Below are 18,477 nucleotides of genomic sequence, written 5' to 3'. Positions count from 1 at the left end.
TAAGACAAAACGCGCTCAATTTATTTTTCATATGGAAAGCACCATTCTATTTTTGCTTAATATTGACATTGGGGGTGTTTTGTCGTTTTGTGGATGCAGGTTTCAACAGGTGAGGGGTGCGGTGAATAGGCGTCATCAACGCCATAGCAACACTCTGCCAACACGCGGGGACGTGGTGAGTTGGCGTCGCTAGCGGCGTGGCTAAACCATGGCAATACGCAGGGGTGCGCTACGTCAGAAACCCAGCCAGTTTTGCAGAGATCCTCGCACATTTTCAAAGAGTTGTAGGTGCTGTGCAACACAGGGTGAGCGTTTTGGAGGTGGTCTGCATACAGGGAACAGTTTCTTCCTTCGGAAACTAGCGATGCAGGGTGAAGCTCTTTAGATAGAGCTCAACCCTCCCCCCATTTCATGCTTCGTTAGTGAGTTTGAGAGAGAAGAAATCTAAAGTGAGGAAGAAGAAGAGAGTTAGTAGTGTGGCTCCTTAGTAGTGTGTTTAAAACAAAAAAGAGTAATTATATATAAAAGAATTATTAGTTTGTATTAATAAAAAATAGTACGTAATTATACGACACCCAAAGAATATATTACCAATTATTTGAATTGGTTGATAATTTTTCTATTTTTATAATTTAATTTTTTTAACTTTAATTAATATTAACTTTTTTGTGTTAATATTAGATAATGATATAGATTTTAATATTATTATTTTTGTTTGTATTTAATATTATTATATTACGTAAATTCGTTTATCAAATTTAATAAATAATATAAATTTTAGTATATTATTATTTTATTTTATATTTGTTAATTAATAAACAAAAAAATAATATAAATATAGTCGTATAAATTTTTTGAATTCTTTGTTATAATGTGATTATTCTTTTATAGATTTAATAAATAATTTAAATGTTAATATTAACAAATATTTTTTATTCACGAAAATAAATAAATAATATGAATATCAAAAAAAATTTCGTTCAGGTATTTGTTATGATAATTATCAAGGATAATAATATTATTGTATGTATCTTATTTTTTACTTAAGATCATATTTATATTATTTAAACTAGTAAGTAAATAGTATAATATAATATTTTTTATTTTATTTTTTATTTATGTAAAGTAGTACAATTAAATTACTATTATATTTTATTTTATTTATTTTTTATTAAATAATTATTATCTTCATTCCTTTAAATTAATAGATATATTTAATGAATAAATATATTTTTATTGTACTAACTTAATAGGAATCTTATGGCTTGTAAATTAGATTTGTCGGAAACGTGGAACCTAATGGTAGAAGACGCTTTACAAGCAACAGAGTTCTACCATATCTCTAGAATTGGGGTGACAAGAGGATTTTATACTTTACTATCTATTTTAGTAAAAAGGTGGAGGCTGGAGACTCACAACTTTGTGTTGCTAGTGGGTGAGGTTACCGTGATACTGAAAGATGTCCCTTATATATTTGGCTTACCCATTGATAGACAAGTTGTGAGCGGATGGACAAATAGCAGTGGCGAATTTCTGCAGAGTCAGTGCATTGCGATTTTCGGGCACAAACCCGTTGTGAGTAGTTCCTCCAAATCTTATATAAAGTTAGCATGGGTTCGCCGTATCAGAGACACAGAGCCATTTGGAGACTTTGGAGTCTATTTAGAGATAAGTGAGATGCCAAATTTTCTATTTGCTGGGTTCGACCCTATTTGTGGATAAGTCGACGACATATACCCACGCGAAGTATCTACCGTTGCTTCGCGATTTTGAGCAAATCTACACTTACGGTTGGGGGTCAGCATGTCTCGCACATCTTTACAGGGCACTGTGTCGTGCATCACGGTATGATACTAAGGAGATGGATGGCATTCTTAATCTTTTGTTTGTTTGGACATGTGAGTGAATGTCGTGTATTGCATCCGTATCGAAACAGTACCTTCCAGCGGCTAACGTACCGGTTGCTTAGAGGTAACAGTTCCTATTTTAGTTGTGTATTCTATTGATGATGCATATTTATTTGACAACACATTTTTTAATTTTTTCAATATTACATGTTTTAGGTGGAGTCATTCCGCATGAACCGCAGCATGGTTATCAAAGACAACAGCGTCATTTAGGCAGAAAATATATTACATGGAAGAAGTAAATATTTAGGGTTTGTGTGTGTTAATATCCAACATTAATATTAGGGTTCTAATTTTTTAATAATATGTTGCAGTTTGTGTGACAGCTGTACGAAAGATTGATCATACCCGACGAACTACATCGACACCTTGAGATGTGTGACACCATTGTTCCGTTATTGTCCTTCGAGTGTGTCGAATGGCACCCTGCGAACCGAGTGATGCACAAGTTCGGGTATGCACAATTCGCCTCGAAGGCAGCATGAGTCATTCTACCGAAAGAGCATTGCATGACTCTTCGTGAAGTGCAGTTTTATGACTGAAGAGTTTTACATAGGGGTGGATAGTGGAATGGGCATCCGTCATAACATTCAGCTGCGAGATCGGTACCCCCTTCTAACTTGGAATAATCCTGTGAAATCGTTTTCATTGTGCACATGTGCCTACCGTTGTATTTACGTATCTCCCAACAACTTTTTTTTCGTGTCAAGCTGGCTCGAATAAGCCAGTCGCACCCGCGCCCATACGTGTTGCGTTTTGCATAGAACGTTTATGACTTAGACTTATATACATTGTAGTCGACTCCTCTAGAAATAGTGTAACTTCTAATTGATGCAACAATCCACTTTCTAGAACTATATTCTATTCCGATCATGAACTCTCCATCCTCAGAATTAGCAACACCTACACAAAGCATAAATCATCATTCATTGATCCATCCAAAATATAAATTAAGAAAAACGTATTATTCACTTACCACGTACCTATGTTTACATATTTCAGAAATTCCAGTGCATGTATGCGTCAAGATCCAAGTTACGCATAAAAGGTGGATGTTCATCGATTGACTAACCGCGGGAGGAATCACTACATTCTCCACTGCTGCCTCAACTCCCACATCACCATCCTTGTCTTCATCGCCGACTTCATAAGTAGCTTTGAAGTCCTCTTCGTTGTCATTGTTCATTCCTTTGTACACTTCAGTTCTATCATCCTCTATATCTGAATCATTTTGAATCTCATCTGTCTCTACATTTTCAAACTCAACATACAACTCAACTTTTGGTTGTCACATTTGAGTCTGCCGGTGAATATGGAACATATTCTACATACTCGCTTCGTCAATGATCGGCATAATATCAAACTGTATTAGACCACCAAAAACTATAATGGGATTCTGGTACAGAATACTGCTCACTCTCCTCAACATATCGTTCTCCATGTTTTGACAGAGACCGTTTTGAAGCTCTATGGGCATCATTGTGCATGGAACCACAAACGAAAACGGATTCTCACACACAAACCTCACTCACTCATGAGTATTCCGTATAATCTCACCGTTGCGATGCACTGCAAAATTTGCGGTACCTTCCATCACACCAGAAACACACTCAAACAACTCTTTTCTTCGCAATGAAATGGTACCGAACTTTGCCTTATATAGGGAGAGCACTCAACACGCACACCACATGTTGCATCGCCATCGAATCAGAGAGCGACATGTCATCAACACGCCCCCACATGTTATAGCTACCCTCAAATCAGACATCGACACGTCAGCAAGACGCCCTCCCCATGGTGTCAGCTCGCCTTTCATGTGCTGCATCAGCACGCCTCCACATGTTGAATCTGCCTATCTGACATGTCCATCAATATACAAATACACCAAAAATTTTTATTTCCACTAAAAATACTAATAAACTTTTCATGTTATAAAAAAATAGGCCACAAAACACTCCCAAAAATAAAAAATAAAAAAGTATGAGTTTGATAAAAACAAAAAAGAACCGTGGGGACAATTTGAGTTTGTTAAAAACAATAAAAAAAATGTGAGGAACAATTTATGTTTATCTTAAAAATTAAATAAAAAGATCCAGAAATAATTTATGTACATTACACACTTGTAAAACACCAAATCGTACCAATTTTTAGTTAAATGTAAATATGCAGAAATTATTTTAAGTATGGAAAAAAATAGTGTTTTATTTAAATATGAATGTTCGGAGAGTGTTTTATAGAGTTGTGAAGGTATCAGAAAAGCTGTCCAACACATTATCTGTTTGTTGTAACACGTTACCTTCATATTGAATGAATGTGCACCACGTGACAACACGATACCTACGTATTGCATGCGATTGTACCACGTGTCCAACATGTTAGTTGCGTGTTGACTCAATACCTGAACGTCCACCTACCTATATATATATATACCAAAAATTTTCATTTTCGGGTAAAATTTATATTAAAATTTTTTAGCCCTAGATATGCTGCCATAATAAAAATTATTTCCTCCATTTTAGATGCTACATAAAATGTTAATCGAGAATGTTAAAATGTCAAAAGTCAACGATGAACAAAATCTCATTCACAGTTTCACACTAACTTCACAGTCTTCACATATGGAGCTCTATGCATAGTGAAAGCTCTACCTCTTCTGCAACCGTTTTCGTACGGAATCTCGGGTCAGTAAAATCAAATCGTTTTCCAAGAGCATTTCACCTTCCAACGTTACAAGCCTCGCTTCGCTTTGCTTGCTTTCTTCGTTTCAAACATGAAATGACCAACCTGACCTCCCATTACGCGCGCAAATGCGGAATTAACGCCTTAACTACCGGTGGGACCCACAGTAAGTCACTCAGTGGCACCCTTCCGTAAATAACCGCAAAGAACGCAGGACATAAATGTCAAAACGATGGTGCATTTTTCTTCTATAAGAAACCCAAAAACCCTTTTAACGGTTTCACTCAATAAACCCAAACTCAGTAGTAGTCCCCTCAACTCCCCCTCTCACTCTTTGCGCCACTTAAGTGTCGGCAACGCCCACAACGACACCGTTTTTTTCCCTCCTACTACAAGGGGTGGCGCGCCCACACATTATTCTTACAAACACAATGCCGGACTACCGTAGCTTCGCCTCGTCGAATCCGAGCTTCTTCTTTTTGTTTAGCATTGTGTTGAAGCTCATGGTGCCGTGTGCGGCGGAGATACAACCTCAGCGCCATGCCACCGACCTACATTGGTATCCGGGGACCGCCACGTGGTACGGTGATCCCGAAGGTGACGGCAGCACCGGTAAGTTCCTTCTCTCTGGCATTATTACTTGCATGACTCGCTGAGTTGACTCAACGAGTGTTATCAGTGAACTTTTGCAGGTAATTGTGATTGTGAGTGAAAAATATGAAGGTAGAAGCAATAAAATTATGAACATAATAATGCTAACCACTTTGAAGTCACATGATTTTTACTATTCAATTATCGAATGTCCGCGAATGGACGTTTTCACTTTTTACTGTGTAATTCCGCGTAAATGAGTAAATACCGAACTCGACCCTATGGTTACATGAATTCGTCAGTGATGTAATTTGTTATAAATTGGCGGTTGTTAGTGACATTTTGTGGGTAATTGGGGAATTCAGGTGGAGCATGTGGGTATGGGACCATGGTGGATGTGAAGCCATTGAGGGCGAGGGTGGGGGCAGTGGGTCCCCTATTGTTCATGAATGGTGAAGGGTGCGGCGCGTGTTACAAGGTGAAGTGTGTTGACTCATCTATATGCTCAAGGAGAGCTGTGACGGTTATTATCACCGACGAGTGCCCCGGCTGCCCCTCTGACCAAACACATTTCGACCTCAGTGGTGCCGCCTTTGGCCGCCTTGCTATCGCCGGCGAGAACGGCCAGATCAGGGACCGTGGTCAAATCCCCGTCATTTACCGAAGGTCAGCATTTTCCATCACTTTTCTTTTACGAAGTAATAAATTTTAAGAAGGTTTATTTTATTAATGTCGCAATATTAATTAAAAAGAAATTCTAGAAGATGATAAAAATTTATTATTTTTACAATTATTTTTAATTATTAATTATTAATTTAAGTTATTTAATTTATTAATCTAATAATATACTTTGGTTTATATTTTTAAATATTAATAATTAATTAAAAATAATAAATAATAAAAATTTTGATGATCTTTTATCATTTTTTTAATTAAATATTTATATAAAATTTAACGATCTCCTACCCTTATTGTTTTATAAATAAGAACTCATAAATAAATTTGTTTTTCATTTTTGAAAGGAGAAGAAAAACAAAGAATGTTTTGTATTTCGGTCTTTCCATTTTTGACTGTTGAGTTTTTTCTTCCCTGCAAATTAAATGGAACTGGTTATTTAATACTGGAATTGTTTTCTGATGTTTCCTTTATTTCTTTAGCCATGTTGTCAGGTCACTATTAAAATCACTCACTGCCAGCATTTAGTTATATTGATTCACTTTATCTGTTATTCTGTATTTATTGTATTTGTTATTCTTGTTAAATTTCTAGTTTTATCCCTCGTATAATTTTATATACACTTTACATGACCATGGTGTAAAAACTGGCAAATAAAATAGTTAAATAGACATAAAATTTTATTCAATTAATTTTTTAACAAAGAGTTAAAAATATTAAAGGTTTTTTCTGGGAGTTTGCTCCAGGCCTTTTCCCTGCTTGTGTTGACCCTTTCACTAGTTCTTTTCTTTTCTATAATTTTCCCAAATTTAACTTTTGACTGCTTTTGTTAGTTTAGCTTTTCTTGTAGTATTTACCGAACTTTTCATGTTGTATTTTCACTGTCCTGTGTATTTCTCTATATATTGGAACACTATCATGTTGAATCTTGATTGATGCACCTTATTATTTTGTAGATTAAAGGAAAGGAACATTTTGAAAAAATGTCAATTTGTGTAGTAAACGAATTTTGTTCTTTGATTGTCTGCAGAACACCATGTAAATACCCTGGAAGAAAAATTGCCTTCCATGTCAATGAAGGTTCCACACCTTTTTGGTTATCACTTCTTGTTGAGTTTGAAGATGCAGAGGGAGATTTAGCCTCCATGCATATAAGAGAGGTATGCATTATCTTCCTTTTGCTATTTATATGTTATCTTTCATTCTTTTAATGCTTATTCCTTAATTATCTCAATTTATATTTACATGAACAATAAATGTATTAAAATATGAGGGAGAACGAGTTTAAATAATTGCACAAGAGGTTCAAAGAACAGATGCTACTACAGCTAGCCTCGATTATTTATCCTTTTAAGTACAATAATTTATTGAGACTTAATCATATATTTTATAGGTAGAATCCACACTTGATTTATTTAAGTAATAAAGAGCAATGGGTTGCTAATAGTCTACTACTAATCTGAATCTTTGGAATCCTTGGAACACTGGTTCTTGAAAAGTGTTTCAGATTTGACCAAGGGTAATTGGCCTAAACGTGAAATTAAGCATCGTGGTCACTAGATTTCTTTTTTTCTTTTTTTTTTTCCTGATCAATGTAAAAAGGGAAATGTAGAAGAATAGCATGTTAATATGTTATGTTAGTCCCATGTCCAGAATGGACAATTCACATTTACAAATGCTGCGGACGTGTCTCCTTAATTCATGTGCCTTTTTTTTTTTCTCACCACCTTTTTCAGTTTAGATTAGATTATCTTGGCAAGTTTTGCAATCGCAATTTGCATTACTCTTTTTCTTTCATCTGTATTAAATATGATATCATTATCATAAGGTCATTCCTGATACACATAATCTGGCACATTGGCATGCAATATTCCTTTTGTGGTGCTTTTACTGTATGCTCTTATTTTGGGACCATTGTTGTGTGTTTCATTTCATACCTCTCCCCACTGAGTCTTATCTAGGGACATAAAGTTAATGCATAGGACCATAAAGTTTTTTTAGGTTTTGCAATCTTATTTGCAATTTGACATAATAAATAATACAATTCTCTACATAAGATAATAATAGATATCTCTGCTCAGTGCTCAGTGAGAAATTATTATTGAATAATTCTTATACTGTTCTTTGAGGTAAGTGGGACCAACTCCAACTAATTTTATTTGCAAATATTCACGGTAAATAAGTAATTATGTTTTTAGCATCTGTATCATCCTATGCCACTCTAACATTCACTTTTCATCTTAAGTTGTGTTCAGGAAGTAATTTAAGACAAAAATAGTAAAATACTAGGACAATAGAGACATAAGACAAAATGCTGTGTTTTCCGTCATTATTTTCCTTTTTTCCAGTTTGGGTAAACAATAAAAATTGGACAAATTTCATTCAAAACTAAAATATTTTACCTATTGTCATATGTTTTTTTTTTTCTAAAAGAAAAAACAAATTTGTGTCTTCATCTTTCTATTTTTAGACAATTACTAAATAAGGCTTTAAATTTTAATGTGACTTGGATACCAACGATCAAAATTTTGTTGTTCACCTTTATTTTAGATTTCAAGCTATCACATAGTTTTTAATAGTACTGATGGTGTGTTTTCTTGTTTCATTTGTTGTTGGACTTTGGTATTGGCAGGGAGGGTCAAGTGAGTGGCTGCAGATGAATCATCTATGGGGTGCAAATTGGTGCATTATTGGGGGTCCTTTAAGAGGACCTTTCTCAGTGAAACTAAGCACTTCCTCCGGAAGAACCCTCTCTGCAAGAGATGTTATTCCTACCAATTGGGTTCCAAAGGCCACTTACACTTCTCGCCTAAATTTCTACGCCTAAGGTTCCTTCCCAATCTTGGTATCATCACTTCTTTTTTTAACCTGGTTATAAAACTTGGTCAACTCCCACAACCCAAAAAAATAGTCTTCATGGCCTTCTTACGTGGATTTCCCTTTATATGTTGCCAGTGCTTTGCACAATTTTACTACTACAATAGTTTTTCACTTGTTTCCTTTTTTTTCACCCTTTTCTTTTTTCTTTTCTTTTTTTTTTTATAAGAAAAGTAGCCATTTGGACTTTGGAGTGCATAGGCATAAGCGGCATGTATCCAAAGGATCCTTTCTCCCTTTTCTTATTTATTATTTTTTCTTTTTTTTTTTTTTCTCAGTTGTCTTGATTGATTTTGTATACCTACCTTTCTGGTGTGTGTAATTGTTGGTAGTAAATGTCATATGTAGCCCTCTCCAAAAGAGGAGAGAGAGCGTGTAGTGTGAATTGCGTGTTGTACTGTGTGTGTACTGGGTGGGCCTGTTGGGCTCTTTAATGAATATTTATTTTGTGTTCTTGAATCTTGATTCTTGAGTGTCTAGTTTTTGCCTTGATAATCATGTGTGAAAAACGGAAAAGTGCAGCAAGTGGGGTCTTATAGCTCTGTTATTTTTTTATCCTTTATATTTTTTCCTTGCACTAATTAATTTCCATGTTGACCAAAAGAAAGAATAATGGACACGGATTTATTATTAGTATATATTAAACTAGGAATTTTTGGATCAAAGATTTTTTAAAGTGAAAGAGTTGGTAGAGTAATAAAAGAAAGAATTAATCTTTTTAAAACTAAGAGAATTCGTATATGATAAAAATTACAAATTTATTGATAATTACAAATTCAACTGTGATTAATCTGTTATTCTATCACTTTATTAATTTTCTTACAGGATTTAAATTCCGGATTTTCTACTCTATATTTAATTCATATCATGACCATAAGCAACTTTGTCTTCATGGGAATTTGGTTGATGCTACAAAATATAAATTACGCATTAATTATACTTGCTAAATTTTCATAAACTATTCGCAACTATTTATCATGCGAGGATTCCTTCATGTACTGCATGAATTAACAAAGTGGAAAACACATAAGCATGGGATTCTGTACCATTACCAACAGTTCAACACTCCTCTAAGTTAAGACAAAGCATAGACCAAAAAAGCAAAATTGAACGGTTGACAAAATTTTAATTCATGAATTCTATAACTCTGATGAATTGTCAATTTTAATGGTAAATTAAGGAGCCAGTGTGGTCCTTGAATTCCTTAAGAAGAGGGACTATATATTGATTGGAAAATGTAATTAATGAGTATACCTAATTGATGACCATATATAACCAAATTTAAAAGCGCTGCTTTTATAACGTCTATGCTTAAATAATGCCTAACTTGCTTTTGAAATTGGAAAACTAAATGAAAAAGCGGATAGATATTGGAGGAGAGAGTTTTGCTAGAGTTTCAACTTAAGAAGATCTTGTTCAATAGAGTACTAAAAGATTAAAATTCGAGATAATATTAATCTAAACCAACCGTCTGACAATATAAAAATTTTAAAATCGGGTGATACAAACCCTTTCATAGTCCCTAAAATTTTTTATAAAGAGTCTTTCTTAACCCTTATTGGTCCGAGCCTTGCAGGAGGACCGGAAGACAATAATGACAGCATGGCAGACAATGCTCTAAATCTTGAGGACCGCTGGTATGAAGAGGATAATAATCAAGACAGAGATGACAATCAGTTCAACCCATGTCCTGTGATTCCAGTTTTCAAAGAGGAGTTTGAAGACTGGTGCAGGCCTTGGAAAAACGCCTTCATCATTAAGTTACTAGGCAAACGAGTGAGCCTAGCCTTTATGAAACAACACCTTAAAAGAGACTGGGTAAGAAAAGGTTCAACTAATGTTATTGATATGAACCTTGATTACTTTCTTCTTTATTTTTCAAACGAGAAAGATTATTACCACGCTCTTATGGAGGACCTTGGATGGTTTCAGGGCATTATTTGATAGTTCAAAGGTGGAGACCATTTTTCCTGTTGTCAGAGAATGTGGTACGCAAGATTGCGGCTTGAATTCGTATCCCAAATTTTCCTATTGAGCTCTATAATCAAGACTTCTTATGGAGGGTTGGGTCAGCTATTGGGCATATGCTTAAGATTGATTGCACTACATTTATTCATTCTCAAGAAAAATTTTCTAGAATTTGTGTAGGGATCAACCTTGCTAAAAAATAGGTGCCACATATATCTGGGGAGCAAACTAAACATTGAATATGAATGTCTTCATCAAATTTGCTTCTCTTGTGAAAAATATGGGCACAGATCAGACTTTTGCTATGAAAATTAAGGAGTTCAAGATCAGCAAATTCCTACTTTCGAAAAAAGTAAACTTTCCGGCGATGGTCAAATTCCGATGAGTGAAGGTGATAATAATGAAAATAATGGAGAGCAAAATTCTGCATGTAATTTTTGCATTGTCAAGCTTCCTCGGATGTTAGGCTATAGATATTGGTAAAAAGACCCATAAAGAGAAAGAAGGATTTTTCCTTATTAAAAAAGGTAGCAATTATGGCAAGAATCCATATTCCAATATGGAAAGGAAAGAAAATCACGATAACCATCGAGAAGGAGGATCACGTTATAATATTCTATATGAGGAGGCCAATGATGACATGCACGTGGAGAATCAAAACATGATGGAAAGTGATGAGCCTAAGGAAGGAGAGTTGCAATTAGTCCAGATTGGGTCTCAAAAGGGAGTAGGTAATTTAAAGAAAGTCTCAAAGTACGAAACTTCCAAAAAAATTCTCTTGAAAAGAAAGACCCAAGCCCAAAAATGGGTGGTGCAAAGAATGAGAAGATCAATCAACCCAAACAAAAGAATTATGATAAGCAAGTGGTAGTCCCAATCGAAAATTCCAAAATTCCTTCTTCACCGAAAGCTAAGTGCAAGGACCCTGATGTGGAAGCTATGGATCTAGCTACATTAGATAGTATGAGAAGAATTTCAAAGGAGCAATGGGAGGCTTTCCTTTTCTCAAAAGAGTCTCAACAAGGTATGCAGAAGTAAATGGCTAAGAGTGATGCCATTAAAACATTGGCGACCTCATCCTCACATGGTGGTGGTGGCGATACTGGTCGGAAACTGCTCTTAAATACCTAGCTAAGGAGACCCCCAGATGTTGATATGGTCTCTTCACCAAAGAATAAAAAACACGATAGGATACCTGATGCGTGAGCATCTTTCCTATCTTTTCCTAGTGAATTTGCATCTAATTTGTTGAGTTTAAATCAAGAATTAATTATCTTTTAGCCAATATGGATGCTACTTTGAGTCTTTTGCAATTTTATTTATTTCAGGTAGCATTCGGCTGGATTTGATGGAGTTTCTGCAGCATAAGAACAAAAGGAAATGGCAGCGAGGAGAGACGCGTACGCGTGACTAACGCGTACGCGTGATTTAGAGCTTTCCATGGCGACGCGTGCGCATGACTGACACGTACGCGTGATTTGAAGAATTGCACAGCGACGCGTGCGTGTGACCGACGCATCCGCGTGACTTGCAAAAAAGACCATCGACGCGTACGCGTGACTATGCGTACGCGTGACATGCGCCACGTGCAGAAAACACAGAAACCGCTGGGATGATTTCTGGGCCCCATTTTAGAACCCAAGTTAGGCGCGGATCTAGTGAAGCCAAGTGGTCCCCACGTTACAAGATGCGGAGTAGTTAGTTAATTCTGATTTAAATTCAAATTTGATTTTAAAATAGGAAAAGATATTATCTTAATTTTAAATATTAGATTTTAAATTAATTAGGATTAGTTATAAAAAGAGGAGACTTCTCTTCTATTAGGGACATTACATTAAGGGAATTTCATTAGGAAATTCTATACAAATTTACATTCCGCATTCCATGAGCAACTAATCCTCCACTGTTAAGGTTAGGAGCTCTGTCTATTTGTATGGATTGATTTATTTGATCTTTCTAATTTAATTCATGTTTTGATTTATATTTCAATAATTGTTTTCGTTCTATATTTTATGAACTTGGGTGGAACGGAAGTATGACCCTCTTTCTATTTGAGTTCTTGTATAACTTGGAAAAGCTCTTTACTTGAACAACAACTTGAAAACATATTATCCTGAATTTCTAATTGTTTGTATTTAACGGGATACGTGACATATAATCCCCTTATTTTTGGATAATTAGGATTCTTGTGGCATATAAACTGGAATTTGATCATCACCTTCTAATTGGAATTAATTGACCAAGAAATTGGCAGTTGATGAATTTTAGAGGAGACTAGGAAGGCCTAAGGAATTAGGGTCTAGTCACGTATAGTTTGCCATGAATTAAATCTTGCATGATTAAAATAGTTAGTAAGAAAAATTAATCCGGAAAAATAGATAACTCTGAAGCCTTAACTGCCTTCTCAATATTTTATTCCCAACTTATTTATTTATCTTTCTTTTTGATATTCTGAGTTCGAACTTAAACCTTTTGAATATCTCAAAACCCTTTTCTGCTTGCCTAACTAAGCTAATCAATCAATCATTGTTGCTTGATCTATCAATTCTCGTGGGATCGACCCTTACTCACGTAAGGTATTACATGGTACGACCCGGTGCACTTGTCAGTTAGTTTGTGGGCTGTAAAATACCGCATCAAATTTTTGGCGTCGTTGCCGGGGATTGATAGTGATTAACAACTATTAGTTGTTTGATTGCTTAGATTAGGCGTTTTAGTTTTAATTTTTCAAAAAAAAATATTTTGATTTATTTTATTTAAAATGTTTTTTCCTCTTAATTTTTGAAATTAAGTTTGGTGTCCCCGTAGTAATTTTTCTCTAAAAAAAATTCAAAAAAAAATTTTTTGTTCTGTCTTCTTTGCTTTCCTGTTTACCACATGGTGCGTTTAATTCTGTTTGGTATTTTGTGCTAAGGAAAAATAATGGAGAGAGATCACATGGGTTACTACTCACACCCGAGTAGTGATTCATATTATGGTAAATGGAGGAGCTATCCAAATTTTGGTTGGCAAGGTCAAAACCAAAGGAACTTCAATACTCCATGTTCCAACTATCAAGAGCCACCACCTCCATATTCATATCAAGAACCACCTTCTCCATATTTATATCAAGAACCACCACCTCTCTATCCATATCAAGAACCACCATCTCCATATTCATACCAAGAACCATCCTCTTTCTATACTTATCAAGAACCATCATCTCCTTATTATGCATATCAAGAGCCACCATCTTCTTATTCATCTCAAATACCATCAGATCTTGAGCTCCTCATTAAAGAATTCCTACATGATATAAAGACGAGTGTCAAAAATGTAGAAAAATATGTGCAATTGCTAATCAAGAACCAGGAAGAGAAACAAGCAAATTCCTTCCCAAAAGATACAATGCAAGATCCTATGGAAGAAAGTGAGGAAACCAATCAAAGGAGTTTATACTCCAGTGAACTAGAGAACTTTCCATCCTCACACATGGAAGAAAAGGAAGATGCAAAAATAAAGGAGGAAGATATACCCACAAAAGAGGAAGATGCACAATCTCCCATGCCTTTGATAAGCAATAAAGAAGAGATTGAATTAGAAGACAGCTACCAAGAGGAAGAGGTTGAAATTGAGAAAGCTTACAAAGAGGTAGAAGAATTCAAAGAAGAACACAAGGGAGTGGAGCTTGCAAGACCTCTTCCAAAGCCATCACCATCCAATACAACAAAATTTAAGTGGGTAAAATTTCTATCCTTAACCTGTACTTTCCCACTTGAATATGGGCTACTGGAGACGGATGGCCAACTTAGAGCTCTTTGTGGCATTTAGAGTAAAAGAAAGATGGTTAGTGGTAAGAGTCATCAAGCAAGATTTAATATGGTTGCATTCTTCAAATTGAAGTGCAAGGATTGGTGTAGAGCTCAACTGAATGGGTCTAGAAGGTTGTTTGGTTGTCTCTGTGAGAATTCAGATCGCTTGCCACCCGGTGGAAACAATGGTGATCCACAAGGAGACGAGTATAAAAGCAAGGTTTGGGACCCTGGAATTCATTTCCACAATCAACTCTCTTGGGGCCTTGTCATTTGCTTCAACTTGCTCAAAGGCATTATGCACCTAGTTTGGGATCCCAGTGACCATTGGAATTATAAACATTGGTGGAGATTCCTGGATCAGTAGAAGCACAAGCCACCATGACAAGGAGCTCACCACATGTCCAACTTAAGAACTTTAACTAAAAGTGCTTGATGGGAGACAACCCACCGTGGTATGATCGTTTCTTCTTAGTTATTTTTCGTAGTAGTAGTTTTCTTACTTATTTAATTTTTATTGAGTATCTTACTAATTTTATGATTATGCAGCAATTTTAGAACAGGAATCGGATAAAAAAAAAGAAAAAAGAAGAATAGGAGCACATGACACGCAGGCATCGCTGACGCGTACGCGTCATATGCATGTGCGTGAAAAATAAAATTTGACAGAGAGTTGAGCGGGAGTAGCGCTGGAAGCACAAGCCACATCACGCGTACGTGTAACCCACGCGTGCGCGTCGTTTGCACTTTTCGCCTTTCACGCGTGCGCATCTATGACGTGTACGCATGACCTTGAAAATCGGCGTAAATATGTGTTTAGAGACTTGTACTGGTTTGGGGCTGGAAATGTGCTAGACGCACAAAATTGACCACGCGTACGCATCCCTGACGCGTGCCCGTTATTTGACCAAATGGCCATCCACGCGTGCGCGTACATGATGCAAACGCGTCGTATGCCAATCTTAGTTCCCTAGCCACGCGAACAGAGAGTTGTGCGTGTGCGCGGTTGGCTTCGCGTGAATCGCACAAAACCATGCGTGCCTGATGTTTACGCATCATTAAGAAAATTCCACGACCCACGCGTATGCATGCCGCACGCGTACGCGTTGCTTGCGCCGCACAACTCCGCTAGTTTGCCGCCCAATTTTAATTTTCTTTCTCTCTCTCCCAATCCCTAATTCTCTCTTGTTCTTTTATCCTTTTATTTCCATCTTATTATTTGTTTTTGTTTTCAGTTCTTTTTTGCTTGAGGACAAGCAAACCTTTAAGTTTGGTGTTGACGCTTCGCTTAAGGGTTTTCTGTTTATTCCTAGAGCACCAAAAGGGAGGCGAATCATCTTCACTGAGGAACACAACTTGAAGAATAAAACGACCACTAGGATAACTAAGGTGGTTGAGTTCCATTTATTTTTTATTTCTCCCCTCTTTTTCTATGTTATGTTCCGATTTTCTGCTATTTTGCTTTATTTGTTGCATGATCCTTTATTAGTTAGAATCCTAGGACTAGTTTAGTTCTCCCTATAGCTTTAATTCTGAAAAGATATCTCATGTATTACTTACTGAGTTGGAATCTAAATAAAAAAAAATACAGGAGTGTTATACTGCATGAGAAAGTGGGTCTACATTGAAGAATAATCTTATTTACTTAAATGTGGTGGTATTTTCTGTGATTCTTAATGCATTACATGAACAGTGCATATTTTTTATAGTGAAGTTTATGAATGTTAAAATTGTTGGCTCTTGAAAGAATGATGAAAAAAGAGAAATGTTATTGATAATCTAAAAAATCATAAAATTGATTCTTGAAGTAAGAAAAAACAGTGAAAAACACAAAGCTTGCGAAACGAAAAAAAAAAGGAAAAAAAATGGATCCAAAGTAAAAAGAGTGTGCTTAAGAACTCTGGGCACCGCTAACTGAGGACTCTAGCAAAGATGAGTCACAATCTGAAAATGTTCACCCAGTTATGTGTCTGTGACATTTATGTATCCAGTGGTAATACTGGAAAACAAAATGCTTAGGATCACAGCCAAGACTCATAAAGTAGTTGTGTTCAAAAATCAACATACTGAACTAGGAGAATCAATAACACTATCTGAATTCTGAGTTCCTATAGATTCCAATCATTCTGAACTTCAAAAGATAAAGTGAAATTCTAAAACTATTCAGATTGCAGTTGTAAATCCCACTATAAGAAGAGACATGAGCTTAATCAAACTCTCATCCTCATGCAAATTCAAATCCTAAGCCTATATTAATTTTGGTTGCTTGAGGACAAGCAACAATTCAAGTTTGGTGTTGTGATGGGTGAGCATCTTTCCTATCTTTTTCTAGTGAATTTGCATCTAATTTGTTGAGTTTAAATCAAGAATTAATTATCTTTTAGTCAATATGGATGCTACTTTGAGTCTTTTGCAATTTTATTTATTTTAGGTAGCATTCGGCTGGATTTGATGGAGTTTCTGCAGCACAAGAACAAAAGGAGATGGCAGCGAGGAGCGACGCGTACGCGTGATTTGGAGCTTTCTATGCCGATGCATGCGCGTGACTGACGCGTACGCATGATTTGAAGAATTGCACAGTAACGCGTGCACGTGACCGACGCGTTCGTGTGACTTGCAAAAAAGACCATCGACGCGTACGCGTGACTGACGCATATACGTGACATGCCCCACGTGCAGAAAACACAGAAACCGCTGGGGATGATTTCTGGGCCCCATTTTAGCACCCAAGTTAGGTGCGGATCCAGTGAAGCCAAGTGGTTTTCACGTTACAAGACGCGGAGTAGTTAGTTAATTCTAATTTAAATTCAAATTTGATTTTAAAATAGGAAAAGATATTATCTTAATTTTAAATATTAGATTTTAAATTAATTATGATTAGTTCTAAAAAGGGGAGACTTCTCTTCTATTAGGGACATTACATTAGGGGGATTCCATTAGGGAATTCTATACAAATTTACATTCCGCATTCCATGAGCAACTAATCCTCCACTGTTAAGGTTAGGAGCTCTGTCTCTTTGTATGGATTGATTCATTTGATCTTTCTAATTTAATTCATGTTTTGATTTTTATTTGAATAATTATTTTCATTCTTTATTTTATGAATTTGGGTGGAACGGAAGTATGACGCTCTTTCTATTTGAGTTCTTGTATAACTTGGAAAAGCTCTTTACTTGAACAACAGCTTGAAAACATATTATCCTGAATTTCTAATTGTTTGTATTTAACGGGATACATGACATATAATCCCCTTATTTTTGGATAATTAGGATTCTTGTGGCATATAAACTGGAATGTGATCATCACCTTCTAATTGGAATTAATTGACTAAGGAATTGGCAGTTAATGAATTTTAGAAGAGACTAGGAAGGTCTAAGGAATTAGGGTCTAGTCACATATAGTTTGCCATGAATTAAATCTTGCATGATTAAAATAGTTAGTAAGAAAAATCAATTCGGAAAAATAGATAACTCTGAAGTCTTAACTTCCTTCTCAATATTTTATTCCCAACTTATTTATTTATCTTTTCTTTTGATATTCCGAGTTCAAACTTAAACCTTTTGAATATCTCAAAACCCTTTTCTGCTTGCCTAACTAAGCCAATCAATCAATCATTGTTGCTTGATCTATCAATCCTCGTGGGATCGACCCTTACTCACGTAAGGTATTACTTGGTACGACTCAGTGCACTTGCCGGTTAGTTTGTGGGTTGTAAAATACCGCACCAATACCTCTCCGCATCTGCTTTGGTTCGAAGCAGAGGGTGTATGTCCAAATCTAAGGTGCCGGTTCTCTGTAACCATATTTTTCTTTTGTTTCCTTATAAATATTATTAGTTGGAATTGTAGAGGAGTTGGTGGCAAGGTGTTTCGTTCTCTTATTAAGGATTTAAGGTGCGAGTTCGATGCCAATTTTCTTCTTCTTTACCAAACACACATTAGTGGTGATGGGGAGAAGTAGTCAGAAATAATTTGGGTTTGGATGGAAAG

The 18,477-nt window shown here is 35.9% G+C and overlaps 1 protein-coding gene across 1 annotated transcript; it reads left to right on the top strand.

Annotated features, from left to right (window-relative positions):
* Nucleotides 1-4,871: 4,871 nt before the first annotated feature.
* On the top strand, nt 4,872-9,188 carry LOC112789778 (expansin-B3). The gene is made up of 4 exons (XM_025831820.3): nt 4,872-5,198; nt 5,543-5,843; nt 6,883-7,012; nt 8,485-9,188. Exons 1-4 carry the CDS (start codon nt 5,018-5,020, stop codon nt 8,677-8,679), a joined length of 807 nt encoding a protein of 268 aa, XP_025687605.1. The 5' UTR covers nt 4,872-5,017; the 3' UTR covers nt 8,680-9,188.
* Nucleotides 9,189-18,477: the final 9,289 nt, after the last annotated feature.

Source organism: Arachis hypogaea, chromosome 3 (assembly GCF_003086295.3).
Source record: "Arachis hypogaea cultivar Tifrunner chromosome 3, arahy.Tifrunner.gnm2.J5K5, whole genome shotgun sequence".
Taxonomy (NCBI): Eukaryota; Viridiplantae; Streptophyta; class Magnoliopsida; order Fabales; family Fabaceae; genus Arachis; species Arachis hypogaea.
This window is presented reverse-complemented; position numbering and strand designations above follow the sequence as displayed.

Excerpts from the sequence above, each read along its gene's own strand:
- LOC112789778 (XM_025831820.3), top strand. The coding sequence starts at position 5,018 with ATGCCGGACTACCGTAGCTTCGCCTCGTCGAATCCGAGCTTCTTCTTT. Across the intron at positions 5,844-6,882 it reads ATCCCCGTCATTTACCGAAG|AACACCATGTAAATACCCTG; the intron begins GTCAGCATTTTC and ends GATTGTCTGCAG. Across the intron at positions 7,013-8,484 it reads CCTCCATGCATATAAGAGAG|GGAGGGTCAAGTGAGTGGCT; the intron begins GTATGCATTATC and ends TGGTATTGGCAG.